Here is an 18,523-nt window from a genome sequence, read left to right on the forward strand (position 1 = left end):
GCGCCCCCGACGCATCCGAACAAGAAGACAGGCGCGGAAGAGAAGAAAAGAAAGAAGGGGGCAGAAAGAGGCGCAAGAAAACAATTTTTAATCGGGGCCACGCCGCTGAAGGCGACACGCGAGGCCTGGCCCCCATTGTAGGCCGCCGCGACAGGAGAGGCACGCACAACGTGGCAGCGGCGGGGCAGGCTTCAAGGCGGCCCAGGGCGCGCTTTTGGAAACAATTTGCAGAGCTCCATCCATCATGGCGAACCGTGGCACAGAGCGCGCTGCGCCCTGGGCCGCGGTATTGGCGGCGAGGCTGAGCCGCCCCCAAGCTGTCGCTATTTGCCGCTTTGCAAAGGTTTTCGCGTCAAATTGATTGGGAAAAACGAGGAGCCGGTCCGCGGCTGAGCGGCTACTGAGCCGCGCGCTGCGCCCTGTGGCCTCTGCTGCGCGGACCAGAGTTGTGTGCAGCGATGACGAGGCGGCCAGGCAGGGACCCATCACTGAGTCTGCCGGCGGAGACGTCGCCTGAGTGTTCTGCGGTTACGGCCGAAACGCTGAGAAGGCTGGCCCCGTACTATATCCACTAAGCCTTATCGGCGACTAGTGAGGCTTAGCGGCACCATTCGTGGAGGTTGGGACCGAATCGACGTTTTAGTTTTTTTAATGGTCCAATGTAACAAGTTCCCCCAAGTACCGACATTATTTGCTGATCCACGCGACGCCGTTGTTGAGGCTAGCCAGCACGGATTCTAGTCGGCGACGTGAGACGCGCGTCGATGGAGGAGCGTACCTGCACATACGCATGTGAATACAACGGTAATGACGGACGGCCTGCGTTGCTAAGTTGGGCTTCAAGCTTAAACTACTGTCCACGGCAGCACTGATAAAAGGACCGTTATTTTCTGAAAACTGTCGCAAAACGACCTAAGGAGTCCGCTTGGGCGCTGTGTTTTGGACAGAACAGGCGGGCTCGGTTCTGAAGAACGCTTACGTTTGTAGAAATTTGTGGTTCTCGAAAAAAAAAATCGCAATTGTTGCAGCTGAAAAACAGCTACACCTCCTCCAGTCTCAGCATCCTCACGAGGGTTGGCAGCACAAAGGAACAGGCGGAACCGTTTGAATTAAAGACCGAGGACGAAAGTGAGAAAAAGGTTTTAAACATATCTGATCGCCTGACCGCTTGTACGAGCATGAAAAATGCACTTCAGTTTGCGACAATACTTTTAAGCGCCACTATTGCGTGGTAGGCACCTTCCGTGGACTGAGAGTTACATAAATAACTACCTCCGCTTCGCCACGGTGGCTCAGTGGTTATGGTGTTCGGCTGCTGGCTCCAAAGACGCGGGTTCGATCCCGGCCATGGCGGTGGTATTTTCGATGGAGGCGAAATTCTAGAGGTCCGTGTACTGTGCAATGTCAGCGAACGTTAAAGAATCCCAGGTGCACGAAACTATCCGGAGCACTCCACTACGGCATCCCCTGATATCCTGAGTGGCTTTGGGGCGTGAAACCCCATAACACCACAAAATGGAAATAAAAAAAAAGCTCCTTGAATTTACGGTCGAAAAGGAAGCACCTAGACCACATTAAACGAATGTATAACACCACAGATCTGAGGAAATATGAAAGGAGGTAGACAGAGGCGACTGTAAATTCTGGAAGTGTGAGATCGGGGATCCGCGCGCAAAGAAACTGTCTTCAAGCCACCGCAGTTAGCTTACGAAAAAGATCGGTTGCAGAGATGCTTGTTTTTCATTTTTTTTTTGCCATTTCCAGCGCATGAACGCTCCTTTTCAGCGAATGTGAAACTATTCAGTGAACCTATTTTACAGGCCAACTACAGTTCATATTCAGCGTTTTTTGAACAGACTACCAACTACTGAAGGAAGTATCCGTGATCGCTCTGCAAATGAAGCTGGCGTGGCGAAACAGGATCCGTTTCGCACAGAACCTTTCTGTGGCTAGCAAATATTTTTTTTATTACATTACTCGCTGTTTTTTCATGTACGTTACGGTGAATTCCACTGCGAGATGATCGTGTAGGGAGCCGTCGCACATACGGAAAACTCTCGGGCACCAAGCCATTTTGTATATCACCGATTCTGTTGTCACGCCACGCCCCCCCCCCCCCCCCCCCCTTCCCTTTGGCCCTTCAAAGTAGGATACATATGCGAAAACATCAGTGCATTTTCATTAAAAAAAATGCAGAAAATTCTTCATAAAAAAGTTATCGTTAAAAACACCCTTGCACGCGTCTGGGAATTCAAGCGTTTACTAACAGCAAGGACGCACGCACGGACATATTTCACTAGTTTAACTGCAGACCACGGAAGCCTTATTGCAACCACTACTCCCCCGCAGCCTGCTTTATTTTCAACCCAGTCGTCGCGATGAGTTTCACACGGCGGCAGGCAGCCGACCTAAGGCTTCGTCAATCGTCATTCGCCTAGCTGTTTATTCGAGTGCGTACCCCGCGCGCAAATCAGCATCAACTTGAATAAACATTTACGTCAGGGAATGCTCGAAATATCAAATCTATCGAAGCCTGCCACGAAGTCGCCGGCAATAGTCTCACGGTTTAGCGGGCTGTTATTGCGTCACGCGAGGCAGGTGTACCGCTCGGTTCCCTAGGCACGCATCCGAGGCGCCCGACGCCAGCCGAGGGCCGCGGATGCCTTCGCCGCCTGCGTCCGGCAAGGAGGGGGGCGGGCGCCTCGAACGAGGGGAGAGGCTCGCGGAGACGTTTATGAAAATGCAGCAGCAGCCTCGCGGCGGCAGCTATTTCGGGCGGCCGGCGCTCGCGCCGGGCGACGTCCGCGGGATCGATCGGCCGAGCAGCAGCGGGCGCGCACGGGCGCGCGCGAGACGCCGACGACGACGCCGAAAACAATTTGGCCGCGCGGGCACTGACTGACAAGTCATTAGCGATATTACGCGCAAGCCCAACGAGCGGCCCCACGGGCTCGCGTGCTGCGCGCGTTTCCGACAAGGAGCGCCGCGACACGCCACGCGCGGAGGCGCGTGTGCGTGCTGCGCGAGATACCGGGACGTCCTCGATCGGTCGCCGCACGCCAGCGGGTATGCGCTACGCACACGAGGCGGTTTGAAGGCGATCACTAACCTAGCCGGATAAAGTGCTCTGAGGCAGATTGTTTCAGCAGGAGGGGGTGAACGTCACTTCTGTTGCACAGTATGTCACCCAACCAACGTGGGAGGGCTCATTGGTTTTCAGCGACCGAAACGAAAACGAGCACGCAGGGAACGGAAGGAGCCGAACACGTCCGATGCCTCGCTTGGGCTACATCAAGTGGGGCAGTTTTTTATATCCAACTGGAAATGAGAATAGAAATGTCTTTCGCTGGCCCAGGTAGTTCAACCGCAAGATGAGTGAAGCTAAAAGTCGTCTCAGGATACGATAAGGACGATTGAGATCGCACCATCCTCTCACGGCGTCGCCATGATGTGATGCCCCCGACTAATAGCCTGAGTGACGTATATATATATATATATATATATATATATATATATATATATATATATATATATATATATATATATATATATATATATATATATATATATATATATATATTTATATATATATATATATATATATATATATATATGGTTTATGGTTTATGGGGTTTAACGTCCCAAAGCGACTAAGGCTATGAGAGACGCTATATATATATATATATATATATATATATATATATATATATATATATATATATATATATATATATATATATGCGACTCAGGCTATTAGGGACGCATTAACGCGCACTGACATCGTACAGGACATGGGCCTCTAGCATTTCGCCTCCATCGAAATGCGACCGCCGCAGCAGCCAGGATCGAAATCTTGTCTTTCGGGTCAGCAGCCGAGCACCTTAACCACCGAGCCACCACGGCGACTAGCTAATACCTCATTCGGTTGGGCACTTTATGTCAAGAACAAACTTTTGCAAAATTTTCTTCGCTTTTTCACCTAGTCTTAACATTTTAACTCCGAAGTTAAGAAGGAATCGAAAAAATATAAATACCACATTATGCCAGATAATCTGAGCACAATCAAAACCCGACGTAAAAAATTGTTAGCGCTGTTGATCTTTGAAAAATCGGCATGTCGCAGATTGGCGACTATGGCCAATTGGCCCACTCTGCGCAACTATAGTCGGAGTTGTGTTCGAAACAAAGTCGGGGGCGTTTATTCCTAAAGAAGGGGATACTGCATTTGTAGAAGCAGGAGTCTATCCGGCTACGGCAGTGTCGTCGCTTTCTCCCCGTTAATTGGCAACGTTATCGTTTTCGAGTCAGTCGCTTCGTCATTTCACATATCCTTTTACACTATTGCGAGGAACAAACTCAGTCTGTAGCCGTGTTTCGCAACTGTCTTCCTCATTCTCACTGCTACCAGACATGCTCAACGACTGATACTTTTCCAAAACGTGCAGGGAGCTTGAGTCTTCATTATCGTGGTCACTACTGTAGCGGCTCACTGAGAAGATAGGGAGGAAGATGGTCCTTGAAACGCGAATTTGAGCCCTAGGAGGGAGTCATGGGGAAGCCTCAGTCCGCAGACCACGGTTTCGACAAATTCATTTTTTCTTCGTCTGGGAAACTGCAGTCATCCTTGGCGAGGACTGTAGAGGAGATTCAATGCGAGGAAGGAGGGCAAGAGTGAGATGAAGGAGGTAGTGTACGGTGCACGGAAAAAGTATTTTGCATGTAAGAGGACATGCTTTGGTTACAGAATTGAGGCTTCCCCAGTCTCTCCCCTAATTCAATATTTTGCATCGCGAAACAGCTGTGAAGATATTTCTTGGCAAAACACGGCTTCTTCAGCCCGTTGGACTCGTAACATATTGTGGTACACATTATGCATCGAGAGAAACACGGAACTTCTCCATAGAAATGGGTTTAAATTTATTTTCTGTGGCAGATACAAGGTGGCGCAAATGTTAAAAGCTAGAATTCAAAGTTTCAAGCGTTTTAGCTCTGAAAAAGGCGATCTCCGAGGACCCGTAGAATGCAAACAACTTTTTATTTAATACTTGTCTTCCTATTCTTCCAGCGACTGTTATAAAAAAAAATGAGAGACGAGGAATCATTGATTGGCTGAAAGTCACCCATTCGCGGCCCCTTTTCCTTCCCGTAGCTTGATTGCAGGGACGGCAAATATCTTGGCGGGAAAGCGCTGGCTACTGGGAACATGCTCATTCTAAAAATTTGTAAGCGAGCTCTGGGCAGCAGAAATGAGTGCACGCCTCGCAAGCGGTGTGCCGCACATTCACGACACTGATCACTATACGGGATTAAGCAGAACATCTTTTACGAGTTTGTTTTGTGCAAAGTCGGGGAATTGCTCGAGGTGCCACTTTTATGATGCACGAAGGGTCTCAAGCATGACTTCCGTCAGAACATATACCCGGATAGGTTACCTACAGCGCCGTCAACTTCCGAGATCTTAGTGGGTGAACGTCTCCACTGGCGGGCCAAGAGGCCGTATACAGCTTTTATATCGGGCAAAATACGGGAGGCTTTACTCGGTCGCCGCGATATGATGAATGCATGCTGTGAAGTGCAGCGGCTGAAACCCTGAACAGCTTATTTTTTGGCCACATTTGCTGCAGCCTGGTCTCGCACACACCTGTATCTTAAACAATAGAGAAAACAGAACGCGGGACGTTCCCATCGCGAAAAAACTAACAGCTTTATGCCTTAGGCAGCGCAGAGTTCATTGTGGCGAATTCTTCGCCACGATGTAAAGTAAAGGTCACGTGCACAACGCGATTCCTACACACGACCGAGAAACGGGGAGAAAATCTTGTGCATTGGGGCTGTAAAGAAACAACATGCAATGACGACAATCGTGATGCTGACCGTGACGGAGATGTCCCGAATACAACGAAAGTACCTATTCGCTGAAAAAGTGCTTCAACGAACAAACATCATTAGCAGGCAGCTTTTTCTTGGTCTTTCAGGTATCTAGCCCATGGAAAAGTGCGTTCCTTCAGCTGCTTATGGCAGTCCTGTTCTTTTTATGTAAACGACGTCGTCCGGCACAAGTTTCCACTGTTTATTGCTCTAATGCATTTATTGCTAAATAGTTACGTTATTTTTTGCTGCTGTCTACATGAAGTGCGTTAGTTAACATTGTTTGGGACCCTTAAGCCATTTCAGTTGGGTCACTGAAGTTGTATCTTTGTATTTTGCACTCTATGCTAAACAAACTTTCAAACAATGTCGGTCCTTTAAAAAAAAAAAAAGGCACAGTTGCAAGTTAAAACAAAAATATCCGTTCCTTAAAACACTTTTCGAAACCGGTCGAGGCATTCACCACCACTTTATGCAACAGGCCTAGAGAAGCAAGAACCGCACTAAGCAACCGGAGTGGAAAATGATAGAATACGTTGTTTGTGTGCAGCCCGCTTAAACTAAACTTCAGACATGCTTTTCTCAACTGAAATTCCGGTTTGTATTTCTGAACATGCTAACATCCTTTCTTAAACTGAGATTTCTTTTTACTCTTAAATAAGTATCTCTATCGACACTACGCATAGAGCAACTAAAGGAAGCTTTGAGGGCGCTAGGTGAGTTTGCCGAACTTTTCACAGAAAGGGGAATACGTTCTGGAGCAAGTGCCGCTATTGACCCAGAGCAGTGAGTTGAGCCAGTTGGCTTGTCACAGATTCGAATAAAACAGGTACAAGAGACAGAGACGTCAACACACAACCCGAGCGTCATAGCGATAACACTAAATATCCCTAAGCAATATAGAGGAAAAAGATAAATTCAAGGAAAATTTTGTTAGAAACGTAAACGTAACCAATTGAGACTCAATAAAATTATGAGAAATGCTCTTGTGCTGTTCGCGCCCTAATCCCATCCATAGTTCCAATGGGAGTGCTTGCCGGCGACGCTAGTAACGGGCGGCATTGGGTAGAAATGACACCGAGTTCGGCTGACTGGCAGAGAAATCACTGCATCGAGGAGCGTTATTCCGCAGCAAGTCGTAGCCTTACCGCTCAAAAGCGGCAAACAAGCAAGCGCCAGCCAGGCGCACACCTCTGCGAAAACGTCTCTCTTGCGGTAAAAATGCATTTTCGTCTGACCTCAACATCCGTAACTTGCCGAAGAGGACAGTGCCGTAAAATTGAAATTACTAAACACTGCACCGTCTACATTCCCACCGCTCGCATAGCAGAGCTGGACACACACTTCTCGCACCGTAGTAGTGACAAGCAGATCTCTCGGTCCGCAGACCGCGCTGTATAAGGTGGTCTCAGGGTGCCAGAACTACATTCGAAGACGCGTGGAGGACCAGATTCGGAAACGGCTAGGCTAATTGCTGTCCGTTCCGAAGCGACGCTCATTGAAAAGCCTTCCGAGTAGAAAGGTAGCCACACCGAAACTTTGACCTCGTGTCCTTCTCTAGAATAATGAGCATGCAATCGCTACTGGAGTTGTCAAGAATTACGCGACAGCAGCTGACAATAATAAACGACACAGCTATTTACTACGCAACGTCGATTGCTAGAACTGTCGTAACTAATCCACTTAGACCGCTGCAAGACCTCACATCACTAACGCAAAATACGCTAACAATGGTGCGGAACCGTGAATATGAAATGTGAGCACTGTGACCTCGAGCGTAAGAAGAAATGCGCGGTGCGATCATCTGCGCAATGAGCCTGCGTTATTACCTCCTGAGGTATATCCATTACTTTCTGACACCACGTAAAGTTCGAGAATTTTACACCGTGTTGAGTTATTCGTAACGAATTTACGCCATTCAGACCAAAAGAAAAAAAAACAAGAAAGAAACAAAACTGAAATTTCGCCGCGAGTAGTGCTCTACACGAAGTACTCGGAAGGCGTAGAGGCTTCTCGGCCCCCGCCATTCTTAGCTGGATCTGCTTGCACAGAAGTTTACGCAAGCACAGCGCGGACCCCAGTCTGCGGGAGCTCCTTGTGTGTGGCGACCAACCTTCAACCGAGAGGGAGCTGCGCAACAAAGGAGAGCTTAACGATTCCGAGTCATGCGGCCCACAATCGGGACGCTTGCTCTCCGAGCCACTGCGTAGAGCCTGGCGTGGCACGACTCAATCAGGCCCCGGAAAGCAGCGCGTCGGCTATTTCGACTATATGTCCAAGCCAGGGAAGAGCATTCATACTCGGGGGTAATCCAAATGCTAACGAACGCCAGACGTTTTGTGCACGCGAAAGAAAGCGGTACCGGGGCGGTCAATCGGCTCTCTAGGTCGCTTCCTCCCACGGAAGACTGTTAGAAAGGAATCGCCACAACAACCTGCAAAGAACAGCCAGCAGACAGAAACAGTAACTTTTGCGTACAACACTAGAACAGGTTGGTTGGTTTGTTGGGGTTTAACGTCCCAAAGCGGCTCAGGCTATGAGAAACGCCGGAGTGAAGGGCTTCGGAAACACTGAGGACAACTCCATTCAATGAGTTTTTTTTGTAAAAGGATTCTCGGCTCTTTCTGGCTACACTGACGTTTGTCCGGCAGCAAATTAAAGGCGCATTTGGCGGCGAAAAAACTGCATCTAATAAATTGGAAGGTGCACTTAAGCTTCGCCTGAAGGATATGACACGATAGCATAACGGGTTAATTCCCACATGTGCAAGAGGTCATTCGCTACATTAATGTATCCCTCGGAGTCCTCGTACCACTCCGGGCGCAGTGGAGCAACGGTTAAACGATGCGTCATTGCCCTACGATGGCTTGTCCTCCCAGCGACGGGCCTTCTGTGGCCTAGGTTTTCTCTTCCCGAGCCACCAATAATTAATTTAAGTGCCACCTGCCACGATCAGCAGTTTGCTCACTCTCCGGTGGGCAGGTTGTGATGACGCCGTAAGGTCACGTGACCCAGGTGGCCCACCTGCCTCCTAGGTTGCTCTCTGGGGACCACCTGCCAGAGCCATGCCCGTGATTTTTCGCTCACAAATCCGACGCCGACACCCACAACGCAGACACCGGATTTTCTGGACAACGGAGCCTCTAACACGGTCGCGTTAAAATCTCGCCATTTCATTTAAATGCGTCACGTCATTACCAAAACGGAGTGTCTAGCGTTCCGTCCAGACGGAACATTTGCTGCTGCTGCAGTTCCGTCCAGACGGAATATTTACTGCAGCTAGAGTTCCGTCTATACAATATACAGTTTTAGTTTCACATACGTAGAAGCTTAACGTAAGTAGAGCGCTTACGGGTCACCAGTGCACATGCGCAGAACGTAAAGTGTCGGCATGGGTCGCACGGACTTACGTGAGATTTGGATCTTTGCGTTGCGGCCTTCACGTTGCTTGCTTGCGTACGCGGCGTTGGCAAGATGGCGGCGCCCTGCCCGCCCGCTTCACAACGATAACAGCTTCGTCGCTAATCCCTCGACGTGGTATAGTGCTGTAAACTGCTGTATTTGCCTTCAGTTGGTTCATTCTTGCTCTCGCATGAAGTTTTAGGTGAGAACTAGCTTTTGTTTTCCAGATAGAAACCCGTTTCAGCAGCTTCTAAGCCTGACAAAGAAGCGTTTGTGGTCGTCATAGCAACGAGTGTGCCGACGGTCTCGCGAGACCACGCGAAGCTCAAAACCTGGCGGGGTATCGCGAGACCCTCGGCACAGTCGGCGGGAAAAGCAAAACGGTGCACGCTTTGACTCCATACGCAGACGTCGTCAAAATGAGTGGGACACCAGCGCGCCTTCGCTTATCGAAAAGCGACGACTTAAATATGATGCGGGACGTGAAGGAATGCAATCCCTTTGAAGATAACATGCAACATACAGTTTGGTGGAATGAAATCGCTCAACGTTTGTCAGAAGAAAGGGGGAATGTTTACCGCCCGCACTGTGGCTTGGCCTGGCTCCGCTCCAAGCAGCTCGACTAAGCAAAATTAGTTTTCTTTATCTGTACTAGATGGCACGGCACAACATGCTAGCGCATTTTTTAGGTTCTATTGCAGATCTACACAGTTTGCGTCCCGTACGTGTAGCTAAAACTGTACGAAGCGACATGAGCGTACGCTACGTAGACTGCTCACGTTTACGTGCGTGAAGGTTCTACGTACGTAAAACTAAAACTGTCTAATGTCCTTACGGTCCATACTATACAAAATAGGTGATTTCTACCCGCATAAAGTATTTCTTTGCCTCTGGAATAACCAGTTGACAAAGCTGTGTCCAGATGTTCTCTCTACGCATGTATACGGCACCAAAATATGGGTCCGCGTACGGCGTTTAGTTACATCCTCGAAGGTATAACTTCCGTGCATGCATGCAGGATCGGGAAAATGGCACTGTTAGAAGCAGAGTGCAGAAACTCTTCGCGAAGTGATGTGAAGCCCTGTCGCTATTTGTGCTGCAAGGTGACGTAGCGAGAAAAAGACAGACGTACACAAACGGTCAACAAGCATTATGCAAACGCGCCAACAAACCCAAGCCAAAACTCGATCTATTGCCATTTCTCACTGACTGCTTGGAAAATAAAATGATGCAGCAGAATATCGTGTCACACATTAGGCGGAACAGGATTGCCACTTTTTTTAAATAGACATGCAAAAGTCAGCAAGCAAACTGGTTTCCAAATCCTTAACGCCAGCTTTAATTCCGTCTTGACATAACTCTTGTGGCAGATAATGCTGGACGGAACTGTATGGTGTCAGATACAGTTCCGTCTGGACGGAACCCCATCGCTACATGCAGTTCCGTCTGGACGGAACTCTAGCGCAAATTGTAGTTCCGTCCGGACGGAACTCTAGCGCAAATTGTAGTTCCGTCTGGACGGAACTCTAGCCACAGCCTTACCAAAAAGGACGGGTTGGCATCGTTTTGATGTGAGTGGCGCTAGAGCGCGGCCGCTGGGACGAACTCCTTTCACTTGCGAGATCGGCCGGTGATATAGGTATATGGCGGAACCGGCATATTTTTAAGCTTTTCTAGCTTATAAGAGCTCTGGTTTCGGAGAAAGTAATTAGAACTCGGCACCTTGTCGACACAGGCCAACTTCTATAGTCACTAGCGTCCATGTAATATCCTCTTTAATGGAACTCGAAAGAGGCAGCAGGTGATAGGAGTCCGTGAGCGTGCGGCTCGCTTCAGCGTATTTGAACCTACGCAAAGGAAGAAAAACCAAGCCACATAACTGTTTTGCAGCATGACCCGATAACTGTTTCTTCTTCACACGAGAGCGCAGAATCACACTGGAAAGCGACCCCCGCCGATGCTTGACTGACGCCGGGACGAAAGGCTTCCCTCTTATCGTCGTCGCCTATAGAAAGACAGGAGGTAGCCAGTGAGTATCCGCGTGGAGTTAACGTAACTCAGCCAGCGTGAGTGTGGCAGCCACTTTCGCCGACGCTCACCTGAGGCGGTCTTGTGAATCGTCTCGCTTTTGCGCTCTAGCATCCCGATGGCCCTTATCCACAGAAGGAAAATTTTTACTGTTTTATCGGCTCAGGCCGATAAAAATGAGAGATCATGCCTGGCGGACATTTCGTCGACCCCTTATGCTGCGCAACGAAGCTTCACGACAGCTTCGACAATTTCAGGAGACTGTAACGATTGAAGTAATTTCCTTCTTTAGGCACTGTACAAAATTCTGATCACCATTGTGATTGGTCATTTTGATGTGGACAAATTTGTGAGCAACAAATAAATAAAAAGAACTGAACGTCGATTGCACAGCTCCTAGTGGGGAATATCAGCGCTAGCTGGCATGCGACATGATGGCGCATAGAAAGAATGGTGCAACCCGAGCGGGATGCCTGTGCGGGGCCTTAAACCGCACCTCCCCCCCCCCCCCCCCCCCCTTCCCCCCTTCCTTTCCCTTCCCTTCCCATCCCCTCCACCCCGTCAGGCTCGGCTGCTCGGACGCGAAATGACGGCGAATACAAACATTTCTTTCCGAGCAACGTTCGCCCTGCTTGTTTTGGTAAAGTTAGCGCAAGGCGCAAGGGACGGACTTTGCGCACGGGATGGTCACGTGATCACGGAACCTCGTCCTGCCCTCCGCCCGCCCCTCTCCTACCAGTCATGCCTGGCTGCGCGGGCTACCTCTGACTACTGGAAAATATATAAGCCAGCCCACAAACGGCGTCGAGCGTTAGCACACCTCGGGAGGCGTACGGAGTGACGGAACTAACTTGGAAGTCAATTTAGTTCCACAGACTCGAAGGAATGAGCTTGTGTTGATGACGAGCCCCCATGAGTGAAGGACTGATAGACAAACCTTCGCATTTTTTTTCCTCTTTTGTTCCACTCCCGTTGAACTTGACACTATGAAAAATGCCAGCAGTGACTGATACAAGCCGAGAAAACAAATCAACCTTTCAAGGGAATACTACGAGCTCACCTCATGTAACCTGCCTATAAGGTAATTAAAGAGTCTGCTCTTCAGTGCGACTATATAGGGCAATATGAGCCACAAGCTCTATTAAAAACAGTAACTCAAATATTTGTACGCTAATTACGAAAGTGATTTCGTTATTGTTTGTTAATGAGTAGCATACCACGATTACTGTTTCCGTAGTCGGGCGTAGATGCCAATGACAAGAGTGCTAGATATCAGCGGCCCTCTATGCCTCCCCGTAGGGTACCGCGTTTTCTGCGGAGGACAGCAAATGCGGTAATTGTATACCATTCGCTTTCCCAACAGCGCCACCCGCAAGGGATGCTACAATGGACTGCGATGGCAACCAGTCCCTTCGAGAGATGCGCTGAACAATCGTCCAGTAGTTGTCTCGAGGTGGTAGGTTCCGCGCACCAAGTCACGAATCTCTGCATGCCCGGCGACGCATACCTCCCCCTTTAGATGACTGACCGCCACTCAGTGGCTTCCTTTTTTTAATTACGCGCGGTTTTTATTGGGAGTTAACGTACTCAGGGCACACTTTGGTCAGAGCGCCGTTTGGCGGGTTCGTTGGTTTCACGCTCAAGACCAGCGCTGCTTGAGAATCCGCAGACGTGTCCAACTTTGCGGTCTTTGTTTTCTGCTTTGGTTTTCCTGTCACTCGCGGCCGTTTAGTTCTAGAAAAGCTGCTGGCACATGATTTGGGGTAAATCAGTCTTTACTACGTTTCACGCAGAAATAGCCCTGGGCTCAGTTGAAATTAGGCTTAGCTTTCATTTGCGTAAGGGCAAAGCGCGCCATCGCATCTGTAAGCCGTATAGAGTGTTACAGCGTTATTAAGGAATATGAGATTCAATTTTGTCAGCGCTGAACTTGTACGAATGTGGCGTAGCTGTATTGTTGCGTCAGAGAACGAGCTAGCCTTGTTATGTAAGAAAATCTAAACAAAACTACCACGCATACCCGGAAGCCGCTTAGATACGAACGCAGAACAACGCAGCGCCGCAAAATAGGGAATGCGATGCGTTGGGGTTGCGTGAATACTGAAGAGTAGCGGTGAAGAAAAAGCGCCCGAGCAGTGCAGATTGCGTGATGCGCTGAATCTCTTTGTCTGGCTCCTCGGTCTCGCGCGAATTTGAAATGCGCTTTTGCGCATACAATGCAAACATCTGCTGCCCTGCTGCGCTCCACTGGACGAATACGTGATGCCACGGAAGCATTCGTTTATTTTATTTTCGCCTAAAAGTTGCTTCACCATATGCATTTGTTCAAGCTCAACGCTGTTTGCTTAATGCGGCTCGTTTCTCACAGCATCCAGTGACTGGAGAATATTTTCGCAGCGCCGAATTCCTGCAGAGTTTATTGGGCCGAGAGCTGCTTTTAAGAACGGAAAAAAATAAACACGGTTATTTCAGCGCAATAGCAGAAAACAGTAGCAGCTTCTGTTTCCACATTGTGTTCTTTCCTTTGTCTTCACTCGTTAAACGGTCAAGTAGGTGTACAAAACAGAACTTTCTTTAAGCGTGTTAAAGAGGCTAGAACAGGGAGCATACGTAGCGCCTAGTGTGCTTTCCAAGCTCAGTCATGATAACAAATCATGCCGATGCGCGAGTAGCTGACGAACGGGAAAATGGGGAGTCCAGCAGCAAAGCGGAAAGTTGGGCAAGTTGGATAACGTTCATGATGTAAAAAATAGCCGCGCGTCAGCAATAAACCTCAGTTGCGAGTTAGCGCTTGTCTGCGTCGTTTACTTTCCGTCCCGTGTGTTCCCTGTGCGCTATTTTTTACATCATGAGTCCAGCAGCTTTGTTTTAATTCGGGATATATTGCGCAGCGGAGAATTGAACAGCCGCGGTGTACATTGCTTGTTGCCTTCATCTCATTCCGATGCATTATTAAAAAGTTGAACGCAGCAGCGAACTTCACCGTCTCGCCTCTCGTAATGGCATTCCGAAAGATCCCAAAGAACACTAGCCCCTTTATTCACCCCGAAATCGTACGAAAACTACACCACGATTCGTAAAAAAAAAGGTGCTCCGCGGTGTCTTTCTCAGTGCCGTTTAGATCGAATTCTCCAAATCGTAGAACCATGGCTGGGCGGACGAGTATTCGTTAACCATGCGATAGACTCATCGTGCCAGTGTGTTGCCTATCAGAACGCCCGTTTTCGCGGCAGAAGGCACCAGAATGCTGAGAAATTGACAACTTTAGAAGACGCAGTAGAGGACAACGAAGTGATAAATCTAAATCAACGCTACTGCGGAAAAGTACGATGCACTTTCTCGACGTAACACAATAGGATTCGTTGGACGGTTAGCCGGATGTTCTAGGGATTCCTTCTGAACGCGCCCCTTCTGCGGTCCCAATAGCTGCGCATTGACCTAGTGCGTCATTTGCCTAAATATATTCGCAGTTGGAAGTCCCGCGCAAATCGCTACTGAATGGCCGTTACACGCGGCGTTAGACAGCACGGAGAGCGATGCGCCGGGCTACGCTGCACGCTGCCAACCGGAAAAAAAGAAAAGGAGCCAGCCGAGCCGTACACGCGGCGAGGAAACGCGTCAATGGACGTGGGAGCGAGTTTGTGCGGGGCTCGGCGGCGGCCGCGCGGCGCGCCTGTCTGACGGGCTGCGATCATCACGCGCTGAGTGCGGGATGCGAGCACACGGTGAGCTCCGCGTGTCAGAGACAACCGCACGCGCTCGAGCGGAGCGGCGTTGCACGCTACGACACGGTGCATTCTTCGTGGCCCCACTTTCTCCCGTGACATGCAACGCCGCAAGGAAATACGAGAACTCTGGAAGTTCAATGACATTTATGACGTTGCGCTGCCTTTGTTGATCAACGCTTACCTTGAAATAACCTTTTCAGGCGCATAGCAAACTATATCCATTGAGAAGTGCGGGGGGGGGGGGGGGGGGGGGGGATTTTTATGTCTTGAGGAGCATGCCAGGTAAGGCAGAAAAAAAAAGTCATCCTCCTAGGTACTTAATTATGCACTTTTTGCTGGGATCTTCTATCTCCATATCGCGACCCAACGCCGGGTTCAGAGTCTCAATTATATAGCTTTCGACTTATTCCTTTCATAAGGACTCGTTATGTAAAAAAAAAAAGATAAGCCCATTTTTAAGCATATTAAAACAATCATTTGCGCCAAACAACAGAAAGCACGCTCTGACCGAAACCGTACTAAAGCTACCGTAAAGCGCTGACTCGCCCATCTGAAAAAGAAAAAAAAAAGAAAACTTTTGTGTGCATTAGGAATACCCAGCTTCAAAGGCTCTGCGGATGATTTCGCATATTTCAGCATTTTGTTATATAATGTCCACATCTTTGCATATTGTGCCTTCTACACGGGGGTTTCACAGCACTCTGCGTGCGTGTGTAAATGTATTTGCCGCGCCTGAAAGGACAGCTACGCAGCATGCGGATCCGAATATTACGTGTGCCTTGCTGTCAGAGCGGCTTAAGCTTGCACGAAACCATTAGCGGAAGGTGTCCTGCGGTCCGGTTCTTCCCGCATGCTCTGTACACGCAGTCGAAGTCGCGTTGGCTCCGGCAAACAGGCTACGCGACTTTCGCAGAACCGTTTGCTATTTTTCGAACCGCAGTCATGAATTCCAGACTAACACCATAGAGCGCTGTATTGCTATTGCACTGAAATGTTCTGGAGTGTGCAGGATGCTGGCACCTACAGCGCCTGGTAATCCGGTATGCAAATAACTCATGCCCGCAGGAGTTACGTCCAATGATCGCACAGATTTGACACCTGCGTTAACTTTCTTACGCAGTCCCGAAAACTTCATCTACAGGTTCAACCAATACGAGTAAGAACACCACATTTCAAATACCCAGTATGAGTGACAAGCGAAGTTTCCGTATTTCCCTAAGTAGCTCTCATCCGAAAGACTCATACCGAGATGTTTGCTTCGGATTCAACGGAGAAGTAAAACCAAACTTCGTTCTTGAGCGTAAATTACGTCTTCCCTCTGGCGTTGCAGCTGCTTGTACGTACCTTCGACGGACATAGGAGGCGGACACCTTCGACGAGGTTGCTCGAAAGTTACAAGATGCCACTATCCACCGCCTATCGCCGTCTCGCTAGCAGCCGCAATATAATTAGACACGGCATAGTACTGCCATCGGCCCCACGGAACTGACACACGGCAGGGAGAAGCCCTACGTCGACTACCGGTTTCGTGTAGTTGTTGCTCCAATCACTGCAAACTACCTACGTTGTTTTCGAGTCAACAGTTGCACGATTAAGGGCAGGCAAGGGATGAAATAATGCGGGTGAAGAGCAATGCCTAGTCCGCGGTAATACCTTTGCGGAAAGCTGTGGTTTATTTCTGATCGTGTCACTTTGTACAGCTCCCGTTGTCTGACGTGAATGCAGCCATGTAGCATAGTTATTGTCCGTGATGTGTTGATGCATCTGCAACGTTAGATGCTCTCACTCTGTATCCGTGGTGGCCAATATAGCGCCGAGTGCCAGCGGCAAGTTTGTCAACACCAGGATAAATTCGGACTGTTTCGACACGAAAAGATGACACACAGTAATGCTGATAGAACGGGACGTTGCCTGACACAGGCAAGATTTTTTGCGCACGACCGCGCCACGGGTTCCTCCAGGTCCGCCAGACATGACATACTTTGCGCTCTGGTATTTTGAAGTACTGTTCTATTTTGGTGTGTGTGCAAGTAAGGTCGGACGTACCAGCATTTGTAAGAGCTCAGTTTGATGATTCGAATGATCGTTAAAAACAACAGGTCTTCAGTGACAGGAAGCACGCAAATACTAAGAAAAGGAAAAGCGAATCCGCCAACGGAAAGGGACGCGCTGCTCGAAGCCGTCTGTTGTTCCAACGTCGAGGAGGCTCAGAGGATGTGAAATTGCGCAGTCCATTCGTGTCTCGCGTTTCAGCGGGGCTGCCTACGCTGTGGAGCCGGAGGGCAGCTGGTGGCTGGATGGGGCACCGCCTGAGGGTTCCGCAACTTGAAACATAGCGCCTCATCAGGCCATTTCGAGTCTTCTGTTTAAGATGCACCGCTCTATACTGGGCGCGTAAAAAAAGCCAAGGGGGAACGAAGTGATGAAGGATAACCACCACTCGTAGCGGGCCGAAACACGCATGAACTTCCGCGTCGTACAGCCCAGCCGACTACGCTGGTCTCGGTATGCGGTGAACGCGACGCGTACGCGCGCCGGGATCAGAGAACCGCCATCGCTGTCGAGAGGGGTTCCGCGTCGCTGTCAGGCGAGCGCGGCGCAACGCGTGACGCCGCCGAGCCACGCCGCTGCTAACAGGCTGCAGCCGCCGGCGCGCAACACGCATCGTCCGCCGGGAAAGGGGGGTGGGAGCGGCTGGCGGCAGCTGTCGCGCAGCCGGCGTCCTGCCCGTGCGAGAAGAAGGATGCCGCCGGCGCGGCAACACTCACAGTCGGCTTGGCCTGCACCACGATCGCCATGACGGTCGGGGTCCGCCGGAAGCTGAAGCAACAGACACCGCACAGGAAGCACGACTTCTTCGCTCCGTGCCGCTGGCCGTCAGCTGACAGGCACCGCCAGACGCCCAGAGGTAGCGCGGCGGCGGCGCTGTCAGCCGGAGCCCCTCCCGGGTCACGTGATGCCCGTTGCCTGGGCAACGGGCTCCGAGACCCGGCCTCCGCTAGGGAACTCGCGTCCCTAGCGTCGTGCGCGAGCTCCCCGCGATCTCGTGCGCGAGTGGCGCTGTCTCCTTCCGGCCGCTGCTGCCAGAGGAACTTGTACTACTCGCTTCTTTTCCCGGTGCCAGTCGGGACGCGCCCGGCGTTCCTTTTCTCTTCCCACGGCTGCTTCTTTCTCCGTACGAGTACCGGCGCTTCCATGGGGTTCTTCCCTCCTGGCGTGCCTGCGTGCGCGCGCGTTTGTGCACGCGAGCGGTGCCCGAGCTTCGGCCCGGTTTTTTCTGGAGCGGGGAGGGAGCGCAGGCCAGGGAAGCCCGTGGGTGAATTTTTTATGGCGCGATCGTTTGGCATAAAAGGGTTACGTGCGAGAGAGAAAGATGGGCGCCGTTTGGCGCCTCGGGACGCGCTCCGCAACTGGTTATTGGGGTTCAGGACCACGCCGGAGGGAGCCGCCACTCGCGCCGAAAGCGCTGCATTGTGTAACTCCGATTTTTGCGTTTT

The 18,523-nt window shown here is 50.1% G+C and overlaps 1 protein-coding gene across 6 annotated transcripts in view; it reads right to left on the reverse strand.

Annotated features, from left to right (window-relative positions):
• The window catches only part of bru3 (CUGBP Elav-like family member bruno 3), a 295,708-nt gene extending 277,758 nt beyond the window's left edge, over positions 1–17,950 (reverse strand). For all 6 annotated transcript variants that reach the window (XM_089548732.1, XM_089548731.1, XM_089548730.1 and 3 more), the window contains exon 1: positions 17,795–17,950. In XM_089548732.1, the coding sequence (XP_089404858.1) occupies positions 17,795–17,824 (30 nt within the window). In that variant the 5' untranslated portion in view covers positions 17,825–17,950. The remainder of the gene's footprint in view (positions 1–17,794) is intronic.
• Between the last annotated feature and the right edge of the window lie 573 nt (positions 17,951–18,523).

The sequence above is a fragment of the Amblyomma mixtum genome, chromosome 6 (assembly GCF_055824585.1).
Source record: "Amblyomma mixtum isolate Tamu chromosome 6, ASM5582458v1, whole genome shotgun sequence".
Lineage (NCBI taxonomy): Eukaryota > Metazoa > Arthropoda > Arachnida > Ixodida > Ixodidae > Amblyomma > Amblyomma mixtum.